The sequence below is a fragment of the Nesoenas mayeri genome (genome assembly GCF_963082525.1).
Source record: "Nesoenas mayeri genome assembly, chromosome: 7".
Taxonomy (NCBI): Eukaryota; Metazoa; Chordata; class Aves; order Columbiformes; family Columbidae; genus Nesoenas; species Nesoenas mayeri.
Window position 1 is genome coordinate 6367969 of NC_137551.1, and position 21301 is coordinate 6389269.

A 21301-nucleotide genomic window follows, 5' to 3' on the forward strand; every position below is an offset into this window, starting at 1 on the left:
ATAATGACACATATTGCAATAGTTTTATAAGTGATAGTGTAATTTTAGTACCAGGCAAAAATGCTGCTCTATTCACAGAAGAATTTAACGTGAACATCCTAACACATTGATGTAAAAGTAATTAGTTAGTTTTGGGGGCAATTGTTTGTTGACAGAGATTCGTCTCATTTTGTAATCTTTTGTCAGGGCGACTTAAGACGATTTCCACAGTAACAGCTTTAATCCCATTAAATTTTCCTTCATTCCGCAAATATGCACTACATATGTAAGATTTTGTGGTTTTCATATTTTTATAGGACTTTCTGACTCAATATTGTTGCTGTTGCTTGCAGGATAGTATTACTGTACCTTGAATTCTAGGAATCAATGAATTATTTTAAAGATTGCAAGGGCAATTCAGTGTAGATTTCGTGTTATTTTTTTGGATTAAAATAAGCTGCTGTTGGATGATACATTTCAACAGGGAAGAAAAAAGTGCAATCAACTATGTGTCTAAAATATCTCTGATTATTTAAGAGGTGCTATCTTAAAAAAAAAAAATATATATATCACAGAATCACAGAATGTCAGCGATTGGAAGGGACCTCCTGGAAGATCATCCAGTCCAGTCCCCCTGCGGGAGCAGGAACACCCAGATGAGGTTACACAGGAAGGCATTTACTCTGCCCTGGTGAGACCACATCTGGAATATTGTATCCAGTTCTGGGTCCCTCAGTTCCAGAAGGACAGGGAACTGCTGGAGAGAGTCCAGCACAGAGCAACAAAGACGATGAAGGGAGTGGAGCACCTCCCTTATGAGGAAAGGCTGAGGGAGCTGGGGCTCTTTAGCTTGGAGAAGAGGAGACTGAGGGGTAGCCTCATTAATGTTTACAGATATATAAAGGGTGAGTGTTACGAGGATGGAGCCAGGCTTTTATTTAATTTATTTATTTATTTATTTATTTATTTATTTATTTATTTATTTATTTATTTTTTGCAGAAAGCCATATTCTTGAGGATGTAAACAAATGTATCATTGCACTGAGAGAGCAAAATGCAGACAATTTAGATCGTGCAGCGGGTGCAATCCGAGGACGTGCTTCAAGAGTAGCTCATATTGTTTCAGGTGAAATGGACAATTATGAACCAGGGGCTTACACTGAAGGAGTGATGACAAATGTTCAGTGTTTGACCAAGAATGGTAAGTCTGATTTCTAAGCTATGTTCTCAGTTCCTTTAGTGGTGGAAACTTTCTTTTGTATGACTTAGTTAAAAGTGAAACCTGTGATTCTCTAATGCACTAATGATTCATGATATGATCTGTCTCTTTCGTCCATGCTGTCCAATTACAATTATACCATGCAGTTCAAAACTAATTTTTAAAATTTTATTTGAATTACATCATCTGTATAAGGTTTTTTAAGTTATGGAAGAGTTTTAAGGGTGTTTCTCAATAAATTTAAGTGATAGTGTTTGGGGACTTCTAACTGGCCTCACCACATCTGTTCAAAGACGACAAAAGGCAAACTCAGAGAAAGATAAAGCAGGTTCATGATCTACATGCACTTCCCACTTTAAGGACTGTTGAGCAGTGGTTAAATATCCCCCAGTATCTTCAGTTTTAATGTTCAAAGTTGGAACTTCCTACAATGGCTATTAGTGTCAATTTCCTTTTTTGTGATACTGAAAAAGAGGGTAGGAGAGGTGTAACTGCTCTATTTTATAAATGGTTTCTGTTGCTTACGTAAAGAGTTGTCCATATAAATAAATCTCTTACCTTTATATAGTGTATAATTAATTTAAAAAATAAGTTGGAGAGCTCCGAGGGCTTCTATGTTTTCAGTGGTTGCAAGTCTAACAGTCAGGCAGTTAAAAAAATTGCCACTAAGTTTTCTGGAAAGTCTGTACATCTCTGGAATATAGGATTAGGCTTCATGAACTTGGAGGTCTAAATCATAGCTCTGTCAGTCTAAACAAATATCTAGTATCTTACATTTGTCTGACAGTTGTTTTACTTTGCTGCAAGAGACAGGAATTTTGTTTGAGCTCTTTCTTAATGAGTTCAAATAGGTCCAGGACAGAACTATCATCATGTGAAACAAAAGTGAATTGACATTGCAGTGAAGTGGCAAAAGGAACAAAATAGTGAGAGGAGTTTGAGATAGTCTTGCATGGTTTTATCGCCTTTTCTGACATGTTGATGAGAAAATCTGAAAACTTTCAACATGACATTCTTTTTTCATGACTCCTGAAAGTACTATGACAAATGCCAAGAGAAGCAGCAATTGCAGGAAAAGATAGTTTTGATTCCCATGTAAAAGCTAAGCCCTTCTTTCTTGAAACTGGTAGTATTTAAATGCAGTAGGAGTTGACACTGATTTCTGTTCTGTTGCCTTGGTTTGACAGTAATATATAATGTCCCTAAATCCTTGTATCTACAAAAGACAAGAAGACACAAAAGTGGTTTCATTTGGAATGTTTGCCTTTGTCAAGGTACATCAAGCATGGTTTTATCTGCTCAGATGTCTTTGCAGTACTTCAGACCTAAGAATCCACTATCTTTACATTAGTCAATGGGAGCAGAAAAAAGTAATATGTACTTTTCATAATTATCTGTATTTATGTGATCTGCAATGAACAGACATCAAATCATGCAAGGTTTTTTGGTTGCTTGATGATTTTTCTTTTGTTTGTTTTAAGTGTTTCAGCTTACAAGGAAAATGCAGGTAGGCTGCAGTGCTCAGGTATAACCTGAAACATTCTATCAGTGCTGGCTCTTGCAGGAGCCAACTGATGGCAAGGAGAGAACTGTGTATTTATGCTGTGATTAGGTTCTAAATTAGCTTACATAAGTAACCTAGGGTGGGAAAGGGTGTCCTTGATGCCCAGTGAAAAGATAATGTGTTACTGAAGAGAAATTACTACAGGCGGAGTATAGAGATAGTGAAAATAAAGTTCTAGAATAATAATGTACTGAGAAATTGCAGAGAAATAAAAGCACAAATGAAAGAGACAGCAGGAGCCAGAAATGGGAAGGGTTCAGATTGGAGCTAACAGGATAGAGAAATTGTGCATAAAGAAGAACAGATACGTTACTGTTTGTTAAAACAAAGACTGGGGTTAAATTATAGTGCACATGTTGAGATAATAAGATGAGGTCAAATTCTCTGCATTCTGGTCTATTCAAGAAAAGAGCATGTGTCTTTTCAGCTGGAGGACATGAGACATTTGAGCTGGTAAAGTGAGCTATTCAACAACAATACCATAATACTGCTGTACGGTGCAGATTAGAAACTGGTGCTTAATATCTTAGCTCAGATTGTGTTGGCCTGTTCAGATACAAGTTGTTGATAGCCAAATGGATCTCTGCAGCACCATACAGTGGAGTGTCTGCTTTCTCAGGCTGATGTTATGTTGCTCCTCCATTTTGTCCCTTTTACCTCAACAAGAAGAAGAACCCCAAGCAAACTTAACAAGGCCCTTTAAGAGCACCATTTACATTGTGGAGTAACACACTTAGAAATTAGGTAATACCAGAACTAAAGTTGTCTTTGCAGCTGTTATTTGCACTCTGTGTGCGTATGCATGATGACATTGTGATTATGTGATCATACACAGTTATGTTACAAAACAGCTGCTTAATTCAGGTCACTGGATGGATCTGCTTTAGACATACGCCAGGGTTACATATTAGAGGAGACTGACATCCATAGGATCAATTTGGAAGGTGGTGGAGCAGAAGACTGCAGGAAGAGAATATATGATGTGATCATGAGGATAGTTTCATTTGGACTGGCTGTACAGAGTTCCTGTGCCATCCTATGTAAGTTCATGAGGCTGCAGCTAACTGTGGTGTGCAGGAGTGCATCCCAGCTCCTGGTCTGACTGAGACTTGGTGCTTGTTCTACATCACAATGAGACTAGGACATACTCTGTCCCCCTCTTGTTCCTAGGTTTCAGTGGGAAGGGCACCTAGGTAGGAAAGAGAGCTGGAAAACATTCTAGCAACTCCCTCCTTGAGATGATGGCAACTCAGTGTCATGCCCTGGAAATGTGTGGCCCAGGGTCTGTGTGGAACCTTTGCAGGCCGCTGGAGAATCTCATGTTCAGTCCTGTGGTCTTGTACACTCTGTGCAGGCAGTTGCTTCAACCAGCATTTCTTCTTTTGAGGATACCAGTACAGAGGTGGTAGAGGTTCAGGCTGTATTCTGGTATGGTTAAGACTGAAAATGTTAGTACTGGTACCTCTGGTTAGACATTCCTGGTGTCTGGCACTGTTAACTAGGTTGAAATATGGAGCTCCTTGCATTTTGATAGGGTTTGTGTACTTGAAAGCAAAATGAAACCTTTAGACAAACTGTTTATAAAAACCTAACTCATTTCCACATCCGAACTGGAAGGGTATCCTTGCACTGTATTTTTAAATATCAAAGTCTACTCTTATCATCTTACTGCCTGCCAGAATCTGCAGCAGTTAAATTCAAGTAAATAATTTATATTATGGAATGTATCTGTTGATATGTGTATTTATTGTAAATTTTGTCTACAGTTTTCCTTTCATGTCAAAGTATAATATACTATATATGTGTATGTATACACATAAATAAATCCTCTTCTTATTTAGATCTAAGGATCCTGTAAAAAACAAAAGGGTGGAGACAAAGATAAGTATTTTAACTGTCTTAAGAAACTAGTGGAGGTACATTTCCCTGCGTCACTGGGGTTTGGAGTCAACATTTTTGTATTCCAGTAGTGCTGATGGAATTACAGCAAACCATTGTCCACAGCATCTTACAACCAGAATTATGAAATACCTTGTAATTCACATAGGGATAGGGATTACCTTTAAGTTTATGAATAGTAATGACGTCGTATTCGGATTGAAAAACAAATTTAACTGTTCTCAAATTAAAGGCTGGCTGTAGGCATTGTTCTGAGACAGATACTGGTATGACACACAATACTGTTCTCACTCCCTTTGGAGTATGGATTAAGACAGAGTTTAATTTCTGAGACAGAATGGTGATATCAAATGTAAAGTTGAACATGGATTTGAAAATGTCTTCCTGCCTCAGAAAATGTTTGTAAATCTGTGTCCATAAATGTGAATTCCAAATACTTTCTCAGTATAAGAAGGATGTAAGTCAGATTTTTTACAAATAGCCATATGCCTAAATTGTGTAGGTCTCATTGAAAGTAATTAAAGCTGTTATTCATATGATGTTTGCACCCATAAGCTATGAAGTAGTAATTGAATTGTCTGAAATCTAACAGTTTCAGATATTACTGTTCTTCCAATGTGATACTGGCAATGTTACTTATAATTGGGGATTGAAGGGCAAAATACGTCAGAGATGTATTTTATTAACTGAGTCATTGGCTGGGTAAGTACAAGTTTTTTGACATTTCAGAGTTAAGGAAGAACCTCATGTCCAAACAGTCCCAATGACCTAATCAAGCGGCTCGAGCAGCTTTATGTTGAGTATTACATAATCATAATTGTTTGATATAGTAGGGGGATACCAAGGGCAATTTGTGGCCTGATTATCTCCCCGAGAGCTGTGTAAGCCTATTACTTGCAATTGAAGATTTTCCTCGAACTTCCAGCATTTATGCATGGCCATTTTGTACATTTTGCTCTTGTGTCAATGTGAACACTTCTGCCTCCACCTGGATTTAGAACACTTGGCCCCAGTGGGCCAAACACGTTCAGTTTTTGGACCTGTTCTGGAGAGATTTGGTTTGTATTCAGTGATTTTCTTTAAAACATTCACAAATTTTGGTTACCTTTTTTGAAGTCCTGTCCTATGATTTTGTCCTGAATGTCATTCAATTCTTCCTGACCCAGCTGTCCTCTGTATTGGCAGCATGTTTTAACAGCATCATCTTTTCCAGTGTCACTAATGATTTATTTATGTATTTATTATTTTATTTTCCCGTTGCTCCCAGGATTATATTTTGGCTACTTTCCAGAGTCTCCTTTCACGTCGTAGCCCTTTCAAATGTCATCACTTGAACACCCTCCATACCGATCTACTCCACCTGAAGCAGAGCTTTCCTCTGTGGTACTTTATTAAGTGATTCTGCAGGGTGGATTAAATCTCCTGCATTGCTTTTCTCTGGAAAAACATTATTTCTCTTGGCAATAAAATATATTAGTGTTAGGTGATATGAGCTTCCTTCCACCTCCTGCTTTTTGTTTAGCTTTTCCATTGACTCTCGTCTCACATGCTTATGTGCACAAGCTAATGACTTTGTATTTTCCTAGTTACTTCACTTGCCTTTTTCAAATACAGTTCGCAGGCTTGTTGCAACAGCTTATGAGAAATTACTGTTTCCTTTGTCCACTGTCAGAGTCTTTTGCACCAAGTTTGTCTGTTTTCTCCAGTTCAAGAATGCTACACACTTGCTCACCCAAAAGACACCCATGTTCTGAAAAATAGGAAGAAATGTAATAAATTTTTGTGTGTTACAGATAATCAAATGATGACACTGTATATAACACCATTTCTTTTTGCTAAGTGTTTTTTCCATTTCCAGGAGCTCAAAAATAGCTTTTCTTCATTCTTACTAATGTCCACGTTCATTATAAACACTGTGTGGGAGTTAAGATACATTCAGCTACACATCTGGTTGCTTTAAAATGCTGCTGCACTTAGTGATCATCCAAGGTGCTGAGACGAAACTCCTCTTTGGTGCAGTGTTCCAGCAGGCTTTGTACAGTAAAAGCTGTTGATTTAAGGTTTTGATTTCTTTGTTACCTCTTTGATGCCAACAAGTCACTGCAGATTAATACCCACCCATGTCTCCCTGTCTCTTTTTCCAAGGGACCAGTGCAGACTCAACTGTCTGGGACACTAGTCCTGGGGGACACACAGTCTCCAAAAGCATTCCTCCTTCTCAAGATGAAAGTAAGAATAGCATTTAAAAGCCAGCATTTATATAAAGTAAATTTATCCTTAAGTATAAGCTAATAACTTTACTTTTACAGTTTTCAATTTAGTTTAGATATATTTTCATTGTTAGTTCATTTTTGAGAATTAGGATAGTAAACACATTTCTGTTGCCAGCACTGGTTTGACATACATGGTCTTACTTCAGCTAGTTGCATGGGGAGAGGAGAGGGGCGTGCGGGCAGGGTGTCTCAGTTTAAGCGGCATTTGTGGAATAAACTAGAAAATGGAGGATTTCTTGTGAGTTCTAAGTTTTGCTCCCGTGATAATAAATTCTCCATGTACCCTGGTGAAGCCAGGCTTACTGGCAGTTTGATTCTGGAGCAGAGGATACCTGCATAAGCCTTCCTTAAAGCAGGAACACTATTGTTTTCTTTGTAACTTTCATTTCCACAAGCCCTTAGTAAAATCAGGTTTTTATTCCTGTAGGGCAAGCAAGTATGATAATAATAATGATAATGTATGGTAAGTTGGTAAGCGTGGTGGTTTTTGTTATTGTTTTTGTGCCTTCCCACCCCAGTTAGTATAATAAATTTACATCTATGTATGTTCCATGTGTCAAATTCTGTTGGGTGGGTTTGTTTTGTGTTTTTTGTTTGGTTTGCTTTTTTCTTTCCTTCAATAGAATTGCCCTTCTCTGTTCATACTATGTGACACTTTGTGATAAATCTTCACTGCTTCTCTTCACTTGAGGCTACTTTAAGGAATGACTCACGACTTTCCAGTGTGCACATAACTTTTATCTATCCCTGTTAATATATTTTCTCTTCTAGATCTTAAGAATCCCTGTCCTGGTACTGTTCAGTGGAGTCCATCTGTAATGACAGCTCTTCCTTTAGCTGATAACCATATCAGGGAACTACTACTGTTTTTTGTACTCAGTAATTTGAACTGAAGCAGAATCTCTAGCTTTGTGCCCATATCAAAACCATTACTTTCATTTCAGCTGTGACTTTCTTGCACAAGGGCTTAAGTGCCGTAACCTCTCTAATGTTAAGGACCTTACATTTTCATTTCTATAGTATACCTTTCACTTCCAGCTCTGTAACCTTTCGAGTTGCTATTTTGAGTATATTTCCCAGAGCCTCTGTAGCAATGTTTTGCCATTACAGTTATCATAATGCTTTTCTCCTGGTCTTGCACCGACAAACCCTGATACTATTGTTATTTTGCGTTCTGTAGGGAATTAGGATAAGCATGCTGTGCCTGTTGCATTTGTCCATGTTCAACTTTGTGTCTCAGATACCAGTTTAACAATTATTTCCTTTGCCATTCAGTATTCAAGGAATCCTTTTGTCCTGTTGTCTTTTAGAACAGTGTAATGCATTGGAGATGACACCTGTCTTAGAACAGTCAATGTTTTTGTCTCTTTTATAAATTCTTTGTATTTCTTAACCTAGCAGCTTTGACTTTTTCTGATGCTTCCTGGAGCTACTTGGTCAGATGTACTTTGTTGTTTTGGTTTTTTTTTTTCTTATAAACCAACATGTTTTGAATTTTTGGGGATTTACTGTTCTTGTAACCATTTGGGTTTGTAACTTTTACATGTCAGAGCGTGATCTGCCTCCTGAACAGAACTTTGGACTGAGTGACTTTATTTCACAAATCATTAGCGTTTAAGAGTTAATTCTGTATTACATGATTTATGAGGACTTTTAAGTCATCAGTATGAATCTGATCTCCTTAAGGATTTCCTTAGACCTGAAAAATTGCAGTAACTTATTCTTCAGCTTTAGATCACTCTGAGTTTTTCATAGCTATCACTTGTTATTGTTTTCTAACCTAAATGTACAAAAAGCACCTTCCACAGTTTCCATTTTTGCATGGAAGACTTTTTTAATGTTTTATACTAAAATTCGTAATTACAATAACATGCTGTATCATAATTATGAAATTATATGTTCTCCCCCAATAAGATTTCCAACTATCTACAGCTAACCATTCCAAAGTCTGCTCTGCTTAAGATTTTCATAGTGTCCTACCCAGATTTCTCTTTGGCAAACACGCCCTCAGCTTTTCCTGGTTTCCTCCTTAGTAGTGATGAACTGTTAGACTTGGAAATGATGCAACAGTTCTTGATGGGGGGAGCGTATGAATAATTCAGTAGGATTTATGTATGCATATGTCTTTATGTATGGTTTATAAATCTGTTAACATAGTGAAACTGAGTCTTGCTCAAATCATAAATGATATACTTGTGGTCATTTTGTACACATTAGATCTCAGTAAGTCTCTCAGCACTGCCATTCATGGCAGTATTTGGAGAAGTGGCATTGAATGCATTTTATGCTGAATAAATATTTCTGTAAATAGGGCTTCTCCTTAGTTTCTGGGGCCCAGACTGTTTTCTGTCAGAATCCCACCACTGCCAGGTCATCTTTGAAGCCAGTTCAGTCATTGTGGGCTTTGTTGTGATTCACAGTTCATGAGAACACCAGACCCAGTGCTATTAAACAACTGCAGCTAGAGCAGTTTTGGAATAATTCACTAGACGACACACAAAGTATAAGTAATACATCCATCAATTTTAGAGCATTTGTCATGGAGTTTCATGCAGGAATATAGAACTATCTGTCAATCATACTCCTTTATGACTGCTGTAAGGAATTAAAAATTAAAAGGCAGACAGCTTCAGTTAGCTGTTTAGAAGGTGTGTGCCTTGGGCATTGTACAAAAAATGCATTAAAGAATCCTTAGCCATTCCAAAGCAAAGTAAAGCAGCTGCCATGCTTCCCTCATGGAACACTCAGAGCCTCACAGCTGGGTGAGGCAGGGAACAGTTTGATACTCCTTCTAATCAACAGAATTGTATGCGAGAAGCCATAGATGTTTTAACAGCTTGTGGTTTTTGTGGTAGTGGTGGTTGGTTGGTTGGTTGTTAGTTTGTTGTTGGTTTTTTTTTTTGCTTGGATTTTTTTATTTGTTTGTTTTTAATCTGGAGGAGTTTCATTATTTTTCCCCTGACATGAAGCTCCATGTTAGCATTTCTTGTATCAGACTATTAGTGTTTTCCTAGTAACTTTATTGTTGGTGTTGAGAGAGGCTTAAAATGATTTCCTGAAACTCATTCCTAGATTTTAAGTCAGAAGTGTTCAGTGATCTCTTCCAGAAGATGGCTACAAGTAATAGACTCTCTTTTTATTGTTTCTGGATTTCCTGGGCCTGTGGTTTTTTGTTAGTGTGTTTGTGTGTGTGTGTGTCTGTGTTTGGGGGGGGGGTGGGGGTGTGTGTGTGTATATGTATGTGTGTATATATATATATGTATATGTATATATATACTTGTTTTTTAGGAAGAGGAGGCTAGATTTCAGGAAAAGCTGTGAAGCAGATCTCTCAGGAAGCATTCATGGTAAAATAAATAATATTCAACGGTAGTATGCCAAACATTAAAGAAAGATGATGTATTGATTATAGGAAGAATGGCAAAAGAGGGTGGGGGAAAATCTGAGAATGTGTCTTTTGGAAACAGTAATGTACTTGCTCTACAGTTTCCAAAATAGGCCTTGCTAAAATTGGAAATACTGGAAAAAGATTTGTGGAAAACACAGCTCTGAGGATGGCCGGGGGCTGTGAGGAGGGGGACAGATGGAGGGTTTGTTTAACCTGGGGCAGTGGAAGCCAAGGGGCAATCGCATAGAGACAGGTGATGTGAGAAAGGGCAAGAGCCACAAATTACAGCCTGAGAAGTTCAGATAGGACATGGGGGCATGGGGACACGTTTATTAAAAGTATAGTGCAACGCTAGAACAGAGATGCAATGACATTCCTGTTCCTGGAAGTTTTTGAGACTTAGCTAGACAAAACTATGACTGACTTGATGCAGTGTCCGTCTTCTAAGCAGGAGAGTGATCCAAATGATATGCAAAGTCCTTTTCAAGCAGTGTGTTTATGACTTTTCCCTCGTGTTATATACCAAGCCTCATTCATATAAGACTCATCTTTCCTGGGTAAATAAATGTTTTCACGTGTGCATTCATGCTCTGCAGTAGCAATCTCAAATTCCCAGAGAAGAGTTGCTTCTCTTCCTTAGAGGCTTGCTTGCTATTAAAAATAAGTAGTGTTAGCATTTGAGAAGGATTTTTAGTGTAAAGAGGTTGCAGGTACCTCATTCTGAATCTACGAATTTCTCCGTAATGCTAATGCAGATTCTTATATGAAGTATCATGTATTAAATGGAGGTGAAGTATAGCGACATTGCAAACGGATGCAATCAGTCTGCATGATTTAATCAAATACATTTCCAGATAGGCAGATAGACATTTAAAGCCTATTGGTATCTGTTTTTTCCAAGTGCTTGTTTGCTCTGTAGTGTGCTCTTTTAAAACTGGTGATTTTTTTTTTTTTTTTTCCCCTCCCTTGAGAGCTAATGGGAAGATTTTCAGCAGTGCTCCACATTTCTCTGAATAACAACAATAATCTTGTATTTACTCAGTTTCTTTGCTTATCTTGCTCATATCTTGTTCTATGAGACAAATACGGCAAGTAAGTACCTGTAGCTAAGAACACCTTCAGACATCATATCTTAATAGAAGCAATTCTGGGTTTATTCATATAGTTTTACTCAGTTTCTAATCATTGTGAGCTGATGTGCTTAGAATTGGTAACTGACGTTCTTGAATCTTTATTAAAGCCTGCTATTTTGAGTCTTGCAGAAAAGTTGTTCTTTTCTGCATTGCAGGTTAGGAGGAAGTATTCTTGTAGTCAGCTTTTGTAAACTCTAAACCACAAGGAAAGAACAACAAAAAAGAATCTTCTGGAAGTCTTTCAGCCTTTCCATACTCTCTACATAGGAATTGAAAGTAGCAGGAAATGTAATTGACACTCACTTTCTTGTCTGTCAGCTGTGGATTGCAGTTGGAGTTCACCCTGACTGTATGTGCTGATCAGTCAGTACCAATTAGAATTAATCATTCTCGCTGTTTCTCTGGATTCTTGTACAGAACTTTCTTTACCTAAAGAGCTTTTTTTATGCGGATAATACTAGCATTAGCACTAATATCTGTAAATGTTGCTAATTTAATTAGTCATTAGTTGATTGAAAAGTTTCAGGTAAATACTGAAGAATATTCTTTTTTAATGTTATTGGCAGCTGTTTGGTTTCTGCTGTTATGGGGCAAAATATGTTGCAGTGTGGTGACTTAAGTTATTTTAGGAGAAATTTCCATTTTTTTTTTTTTTTAAATGGCAATTAGAAAATAATTTAAAAGGGCAAAAAGACCATGAACAACACAACAGAAGGGCCATGCATGGGAACAAAATTTATCTTAAAGCCTAGAGAGAACTACCTGAGTTTTTGTCACCTTGGCCACAAACAAGCTAGTCAATGGTATTTCACTTTCTGCAACTAGCAGGCTTACTGGTTTCAAATTATTGCATACTATAATTGAACATACTTATTAAATATACCAACATTCTTTTATCACTTTTAATTTAAAACAATTTTAGTAATACCATGTTCTAGTAGTGAATGTTTGTGTGATCACTTATATGACCTAATTTCAAATCCACTGAAACCACTGGAATTATTGCCACTAACTCTGCTGATAATATCTTGAAACCCATATGTTCCAGTCATTGTTAACTGGGTTTTACCATTGTGCGTTGTCGTATTGGACAGAAAGATGAGGCAGGGTTCCAGTGCACAGCACGCTGGGCATTACAGCAAAGACCAGAGGCAGATTCCCAGAGTTTGCACGAGGCCGTCTTTTCTGAATCATTTTGAGGCTAGCTATTAATGTTAAATTTGAGTTAGTATTTTTATGACACTGTTCAGTAAAGTATCTTTTCTGCAGTTGACACTGTTTATTGGTGTTTCACTGTAATTAAAACTTGATTATTTTGGGTAGCGAGGTGTATTTTTCTTGTGCTTGCTTTTTAAATGTCAGCAGTCTTCCATGAAATATAATTCTTCTTGACTATATTATTTAATTCCAAGTTACTTTTGTAGTAGACATAGCACTGAAGAGTCATGTGACCCTTTTCTCAAATACATTTTGCCAGAGGCAATTTAGTATTTTAAGGCTTTGTTGTTTACTAACATATATGTCAAAGTATCTGATTCTGCCTAAAAAAAACCAGTGTTCATTTCTGATGTTTCCCAGTGTGATATGCAATTTTTTTTGTCTTTATGCCAAAGAAAGGTGGGAGTCTTGTGCAGGATTGTCCATTCTGGTAAATTCAATTACTTTCAGGTTTTGTAAATTGATTATGCACCCATTGGGAAGCAGATTACTAAAAATAGAATATTTCTAGTAATCCACTAAAATAAATGGCTGCAAGTTTAGATTGTTGTCTACTGCTAATGTTTTGAAGACCACCTGATTGTTAGTATGGTTCTAATATTGGAAAACTTTGACACAGTTACCTGTTCTGTGCTTCTGAAACTACACTGGTGCCTCCTGATGTAACATCACTGTAGTACATGAAAACCTCCCTGTGCCAAGTGTGTCATAACCACTGCAGCACCAGTCTGCTGCCTCTGCCGTCATGGAAGGACTGGCTAGAGGCAGCGCAGAAGTTTGTATGTTAGCAACTGCTGGGCTCAGGGTTGTTTTTTCCTACCTCTCTGCCTTATAGGATGGCTGGAGTTAGCTCAGATTTACGCATTTTGTTTTCCTGATACTTCACTAAATCTGTCACTCATCAACCTCATGGAAGTTTTATTCTTGTTTTGTTTGTATCCTAAGTTTTGTAAAGATAGGACTTTGAAGTTTTATGTCACTTGGAGTTTAAGCACTATGGAAGTCTTCCCTGTAGCTCTGTAATTCTTGGCATCAAGGTTTTGGGTAGGTTGTGGGGGTGTTTTTGTTTGTTTGTTTTTCTAGTTGGTTGTCTTCTAATGAGTGATCTATTTTGGATGAGATTTGTGTTAAGATAACCAATTAATTAGACAAGAGAGCTGAACTGTATCTAAACTTTCAGTATCATGCTTATAATATTATGAACTATTCTTGTTTTGCCTTAGTATTAGGAACGGTACTGAAATAAATGAATTTTAGGTCCGTAGTTCTGCAGCAGGAATAAGTACTTCATGAGCAGCAGATCTGTAGTATGTGCCCAGATTTCTTGAGGTATGTGAATGGAACTGTTTCCCCAACGTGATTCAGATCTGGAAGCCTTTCTAAAAGCAAAATACAAACTTTGCAAATGGAACTTTGCATGTAATTTGGAGCATTTAATGAGACCAGATTTCCTCAGCTGTATGAACAGTGTTTGCATGTGCACTGTACGATGCTTTTTGATGAGGCAGTGAAAAAGCCATTTCTCAAGATACAACTTAAGCACTGTTGGACCCCATGTTCTCAGGAGCATGTTCTCTAGTACTGTTGGAGCATGTTCTAGCCCCAGAACTTAGGTGTAGTCATTTAATACCCCACAGGTTGTCTGCAAGCAGGCAAGATGCAAAGAGGAGAAAGAACGTCTCTTGTGACTTCTCTGAAGGCTCCTTTTCAGAACACTGTAGCCGTAACCATTAGTCTTCATTTCTGGTGCACCATTTGTTTTCTCCAGTTAGGGTGGTAAGTAGAGGGAGAAATTTGAAGAATGTTGTTACTGCAGTTCTTTCTCCATACCTGCAGATTCAGTCTTCCTTTTGCTTGTGAGCATTCCCATGTTCATGGGAAACCCCTTCTCAGCACTTGGAAACCAATTCTTTCTGTCCCTAGAGGATGATTTCTTAATTTAATACCAGTTCAACTAGCTATGCCTTGTGGCTGACTGTAACAATGAGAACATTCAGATTTGTTTTGATTCTTTAAGATTATCCTACAGGTATGAAATCATCCAAGCTGCAGCTGGGATTTTACATAGACATTTTACATAGTCAAAGAAGCAGCTGATTTTACAGGGATGTGTTTTTACTGCCAAAGGCAACAGATATAGCAGTCTTCTTTTCTAGGTTCTGGCAGTGTTGAGCAGAGGTGTCTGCAGGGTTCTTCTTCCTGTTCACACACACCTGCCCGTGTGTCTTTCTAAATTTTATCCTTCCAGCAAGAGATGGGCAGAAGGACTGTGGTTATTGCTCACGTGTTGTGCCTGGTCTGGCCCTTTTTTCAGTAACTGAGAGTGTTGGAAGTAGTCTGGTCTTCTGTTATAGGTGTATCTTTGGTTCAAGAGCCCATTATGTTTGATCTTCAAGGCCGTATACATGCACTGCTTAATGCTTCCGCGTGGATAAATTCATTCTTGCCATGTTTGGTAAAACACAGTCTCTACTCTGAAACATTTATAAAACCAACATATTACTGTATTTGCCATTGCAAAAGAGACGTTCTGTGTGGTGTCTCAAAATGAATCATCGTCATAAAAAAATAAGCTTTTTTAAAAACAGCTTTTGTGTCCCTGTATTTTGTTTTTATTGAATTGTATGATGTGTAGTGTGCCATGCAAATGAAAAAGAAAAGCATGTTTTGTTTTTGTCCTTTAGATACAAGAACAAAATATCCCCCAAAACTATTGGAAGAAATGTAAAAAAAAAAAAAAAAAAAAAAAAAAAGGGTTAGATTGAGAAATATTTATTAAGAAGGATCATAGAAACAAGCGTACATTAGGGTACAAATGATTCCTTTGCAGATCTATGGCCTAGACTTGTTAAATGGATTTTCTGCCCTTTTCTCTATAGAAAACATATAGTACTGAAGGATTGCATTGGCAGTTTGACATTGCTAGTCAAACTGAAATAAGATGTGACATGTAATGGCATGGACCACTGGTCAAATACTGTAGAATTTAGTTCTAGTGTTTTATTGAAAACTTGCATGCTAGTCTATGTGTATTACAAACTTAACTACCATCATCTTCATTTTAGAAACAGAGAAGTCCTCTTGGAGTAGTCAGGCAGGATTAGATAATTTCTTCCTATTTTGTTGTTGTTCTTTCTTTCTCTGGTGAGTTTTTTCTAAATCTAGGTGTCCCTTGCCCTGCTACAAAAGTTGAGTCTGAAAAGTGTCTATTGTTGCATCCCAAAGAGAGTACAATAGGATGAAGAAGATGAGATAACATTGTATCAGTCATTATTGCTTGTTTGTTTGGAATAGAATTTAAACTTCTTGTTGTGAGGGACTGTGCCATTTTCCTTTTTCCCATTTGAGAGGCAGCTGTAATTGTTACTATGTGTTACCTAAACTTGATTAACCTTAACTGGACTAAAATTTATCCTGAATTGCACTGCCTGGTTTAACTCAAATGTCTGTCTGGAGACTGTTGCAGTCTTGAAGATATTTAATTTCTCAATATGAATGGAAGGAGCCCAGCTTTGTTCCTTTGCTAGCTTTGTCCCTTTAAATATGTTCACATTAGCTACAGTACTAATTTTAAACTCAATGACTCTTACTGTATCTGTTAGCAGAGTGATGTATTTTTGTCCATTGATCTGTGCTGAAGGCATTAAGAGGATGAAGGATAGCAACTCCTTCTTATGCCTAGATAACTCTTACAGGTATGTGAATATGAAACTGTCTGTGAATAATAGTCTTCACCCCTGCTTATCTGTTGATGCACCATATGCTTAACTCCTCACGGCTCAGAGGAGATGCCTTTCACTCTAAATTTCTTTCCTATCACTTCCAGCTTTTAATCCATGGCAAGCCTTTTCCCCTTGCCCTGTGGCTTTTTTCCTCCCCTTCTCCATTTTTGTGTATCAGCCATTCCCCTTATACTAGCATTTTCAGAGCACTGCGGCAGATGAGAGACACCCACTTGTCACAGCCTGAGGCTTTCAGGCCATTTTAGTGTTCAATCTGTCCAGGTGTTACCAGTGTGTCTTCAGTGAGGCTTCATGTGCACGTGCTTTCCCCACACCTCCCCTTCAAGAGGGAGGGCAGCAGCCAGTGTTAAAATGCCAGGATGCGCTTCTTTTGGTTCTTTGTACGTTTTGTTTTGTTTTTTCATTTTTAGATATAATGTTAGTGATCAAATTTTCAAGAATAGTAGTTTCCTTTAGCTATTTGCACTCTAGTTTTGCGAAAAGTCAGAGCCTTTTAGCACAAAGTGATCTGTACAGCTCTGTACAGTTTTAGTAAGAGCATACAGAACACTTCGTAGGTGCTCATATCTACAATGAAAACTACTTTGCTTTATAAAATCAAAAGTGTAATTCATGCATCTCAGAAATGATCTTACAGCAGTTTTGTTTTTTACAAAGTCTCTTTCCCAGAATGGATTGCCATATATCCATTTCCTTTACTGAATATAACACTTTCTCACAGACATAACATCTGACATTTGCATTATTTGAAGACCCATCTTGGATTTCCGTGCTTACTGTCTCTGTATTTTTCAAAACTGTTTGTAAAAAGACAATTATAAATTAATAAAATCAATAATAGTATCAATAACATGTGTCTAGATTTTGCCAGATAAGTCAGTATGTTCATGCAGCATAAGCTGTGTTTTGGGGAAGATATGAGGATATAACTTTGCACTTAAAAATACAGTTAGTTTTCTGTGACTTTTCACTAAGGAGAGTTCAGAGATACTTAGAGATATTTAGTGACAGATACTTAGTGTTTGTTCGTTGAATTGATTGTTCTAACTAGCTTTCCTCAGTACTTTTGCATGCTTAAATTAAGTTAAGCATCTTCTTATCCTCCAAATGAAAGCAGTAACTTGCCACATCCTGCTCACTATAACTGTTTTTAATTGGAAATGAAATCAGATAGTCGATATTAAAAATCAGAGTGCTTTGTCTATCCTGACAAAATGAGCAAAAAATCAGTGAGAGTAGCCTGCCACCACACTGATATTTTAAGGGAATCAAGCGCTAGAAACGGGTTAAAGAGTTCTTAACGCCCCTCCAGATTATCCTCCGTTCTTGTGGATATTAGCAGTATTCCAACTTATTTAGAACAGGTTTCATTTTTCTTTTTTTTCCAGTTGCAAGCAATAAGACAGATTGTAATCTTATTTTTTCGGTCCTCAGTAGATATGAGAGTGTGTATGTGTGTACATACAGCAATGCAGTGGAATGGGAAGTTACAGAGATGGAGTTTAGAATGGTAGAGAAAGTATTATGATAATACTCCAGAAAATAAACGAAGCCAGCCTTTTAAGGCTCAAATATAGTAATCTTATCAGAAAAAAGGCAAAAAAAAAATTAGCAATATTTTTTTTTTTCTTTTATTATTTTGATCATTGTGTTTACAGGCACAGAGTAATAGTAACCAGTAATTTTGGGGATGTAACAGTAAATGTGGAATAAGCAGACTGTCAGTCTGTAGATAGTCTGAGCATTCCTAAGTGAGGCTGTGAGGAAACCTGTCATGGCAATGTTAATGTGTACAACCGTAGCCAGAATTGGGGTTGTATTGCACACAGAGTAAGAATATATGGCATGTTCCATGGTGTCTGTTTCGCAAATAGGTAGACCCTAAGACAGTGATGAATTTATGGCACGTAGTGGATTTGGTCTTCTTTACAGTACTTCTCTCCAGATCAGCCTTAATAAGATTATTTTGATTCAAAAGTGGTAATTCTTTTTGAGTGCTCTTAAATGACTTTAAAGATGTTCTAAATGACCTGTTCAAAGATCAGTCTTTTTAAAGACTATTTTAGTCTTAGCCCCAAATATACCTTTATAAAGTTTGTTAATCATATTCTTATTATTTCACTAATCACAGTAATTATCGTACTAAACAAGATTAACAGAGAACAGCATGTAATAATACTCACAGAAGTCTGACTGGTTTAGGTTTTTTGCTAACTTAACACCATTTTCTAGCTTAAGCAGTATTTAGCATAATGCTTATTCACTAGAAACAACTAAGTTTCACAGATTATGATGATGATGATGATTATTATTATTGTTGTTAAACTGCTGGGATTTCTCTTCCCCACCTACATCACTAAAAACCGGTTCAGTTAGTCTTTCTTACCTATGATAAAGGAACTCCCCTGTAGGAAGACTTCAGTTTCCTCATAGTGGTTGGTGTGGCATTCCCTGTGTTCTGTTTGGTACATTTGAACAACCCAATTCGGGAGTATTTTGTTCAGCAGTGTTCAGAGATTGCCTGATGTGTTAGTCAGCTCCCGGCTCTTGCTGGCAGAGCTTTGGCCTTGGATATTGAAAAAAGCCAGTGAAGAAGAGCTTCATTAGAAATCTGTGGCAACAAATTCTAGTAATAGGAATGGGGACCACAATTCACAGTCACTTTAAACAGCTCTAAATGCAGGCTTTACTGCCAGCAGTGGTGCCTGCCTGCCCTGTCTGCCTTCTCCTACCACCATCCTTGTGCCAGTGCTAGCATGTCTACTCTCTGGCCTGGTAGCAAGTTGAATACTGAACCAGCAAAAAACCTAAGTGTTCAACTGCTTCGGTTCATTGAACTTTATCATCATGCTGCTGTGTGATCCCTGGTTTTGAAATGAGGACATACACGTGGAGGTTTGGTAGTAGTCCACAACTGCACTGAAGTTAACCTGAAGCCTCTGTGTGCCCCATGAAATTCACTTATGAAAAGTAATAATGCTTTTTTATATATATACAGACTTAGAGTGTCTACTAGTCTTAGCTTATGTGTATCACAAGACATGCTGTTTAGTGCAGATGCCTCTAAATTAAGCACAGTGGTTTCAGTTAGACTGAAGAAGGTCATGCTGTTCTGTACTGCAGACTGAGTTCAGGAGGAGTGGATGTTTTGCAGCACATAAACGCCCTGCAGTAGCAGGGAACTGATGAAATAAGACAGGCCTGCATGGTCCACACTGTCTGTTAAGAAATGGAAAAAAAAAAAATCTGAAATTCTTTGCCAGTGTGACCTAGGGGGAAATGTCTTCCTCATCTGAGATCTCATGGTCAGTCTGTCCGTGAGCATGGCAGCAAAACACGGTTGGTAGAAAGCTTTTAGAAAAGTAGATTATTGATATGATCTCAGAGTATCTTTCTGCTCTTTTGAATGCTGTGACCTGCCTCTAATACCTCATACAGGGAATTCTATCTACACTCTCAAAAACAAAACCACCTCGCTGTTTTTTTGTGCACACTGGTGAAGTGAGGGGAAAAAGATCTCTGTAAGTCACCGCTGAAGTCTTGACCCATGACGTTTAATTGCAGGCACTGCCTTAATTCCCAGCTGCAGCGTTATGTGTGTTTGCCGGGCTGTGCAGGGGCTGTGGAGAGAGTGCTTGGGGACAGGAGGGTCCAGAGGCTCAGAGATTCCAAAGTCACAAGCACTTACCTGTTCCCATATCCATACATGTCCAGTCTGCTGTCTTACAGAGCGACAGTGACTTTGTATATATCTAAATTGTCTTGGTGGAAAAATGAAAATAACTCTGTGTTTTCCAGGTATGAAGTTGAATCGCTGTCATGGGTGCATTTGAAAGATGGATAAATAAGGGCCTTTTCAGACTTAAAAGCAGCAGTTTGCTGGGTTCGTTAATAATGCACATTGCTAATAATTACATCTCATGCATCATCAATTGTTTATCATATTCAGGACAGTTAAGTCTTAAAAATCTTATCCTTAGTAGCTGTAACAGTGTAATACTACAAAACTACTGTCATACATTCAGCATAGCTTACATGTAAATATATATGTACGCATATATTATAAGTAACTATTTATTCTATACACTTATATGTAAATAAACTTTTAGATGTATATTTTTATATATGCCTAGCTGTGTTACTAAGTGCTTGTTGGTAATGCAAGTAGTCTTACAACCTTGCAAGTGCATGCAGCATTGCAAAATGCTTATATATTGTTTCTGGTTTCACTATTCTAGTATATACGTGTCTGGATTAAAGAGCAGCAAATACTAATTAGATCTGGCTTTTAGTATGCCATTTCTTTTTATGTACATCAAGTCTCTGCCTTGGCTACTTCATGTTGTACTACACTTGTGGTATGCAAAAACTTGAGCATGAAATACTAAATCCCACAAAGAAAACTTATAGTTCTTTATGCTCTAAATAGTAAGGTGGGGCAGGTGTGGGTGATTTAGAGATCTTTTCTTTATATGTTTGCCTGGGATTGAGACTGGCGTGTTGCGTGTGTTAGAAGTTCCAGAAATGTTAATCCCTTTTCCTGTTTATAACCCGTAAGCTTGTTACCAAAAAAGGTCAATAAATAGGACTGGTTATATTTGAAGAAGTAGAACGGATATATTAAATGCTCACTGTCACAAAGCCGTTCGACTCCTTTCATATATATGTATGTATGTATATGTATGTCACAGCAAGTCATCTGATACAGTGTTATAATTAAATGTCACCAGCTTAACATTGCATCACAAAAATACGAGCTTGAAGTATCTGTATCACAGCAAAATAAAAATCAGTATTGTATTATATTGACAACCAATGATAGGACAAGAGGTAATAGGTACAAACTGGAACACAAAAGGTTCCACTTAAATTTGAGAAGAAAATT

General features: G+C 37.5%; 1 protein-coding gene across 1 annotated transcript in view; it reads left to right on the forward strand.

Moving 5' to 3' along the window:
• The window catches only part of CTNNA3 (catenin alpha 3), a gene marked incomplete at both ends in the record, with an annotated part of 466214 nt that overhangs the window by 357727 nt on the left and 87186 nt on the right, over positions 1 to 21301 (forward strand). The window contains one exon of the mRNA XM_080347591.1: positions 980 to 1180. Within this exon, the coding sequence (XP_080203717.1) occupies positions 980 to 1180 (201 nt within the window). The remainder of the gene's footprint in view (positions 1 to 979; positions 1181 to 21301) is intronic.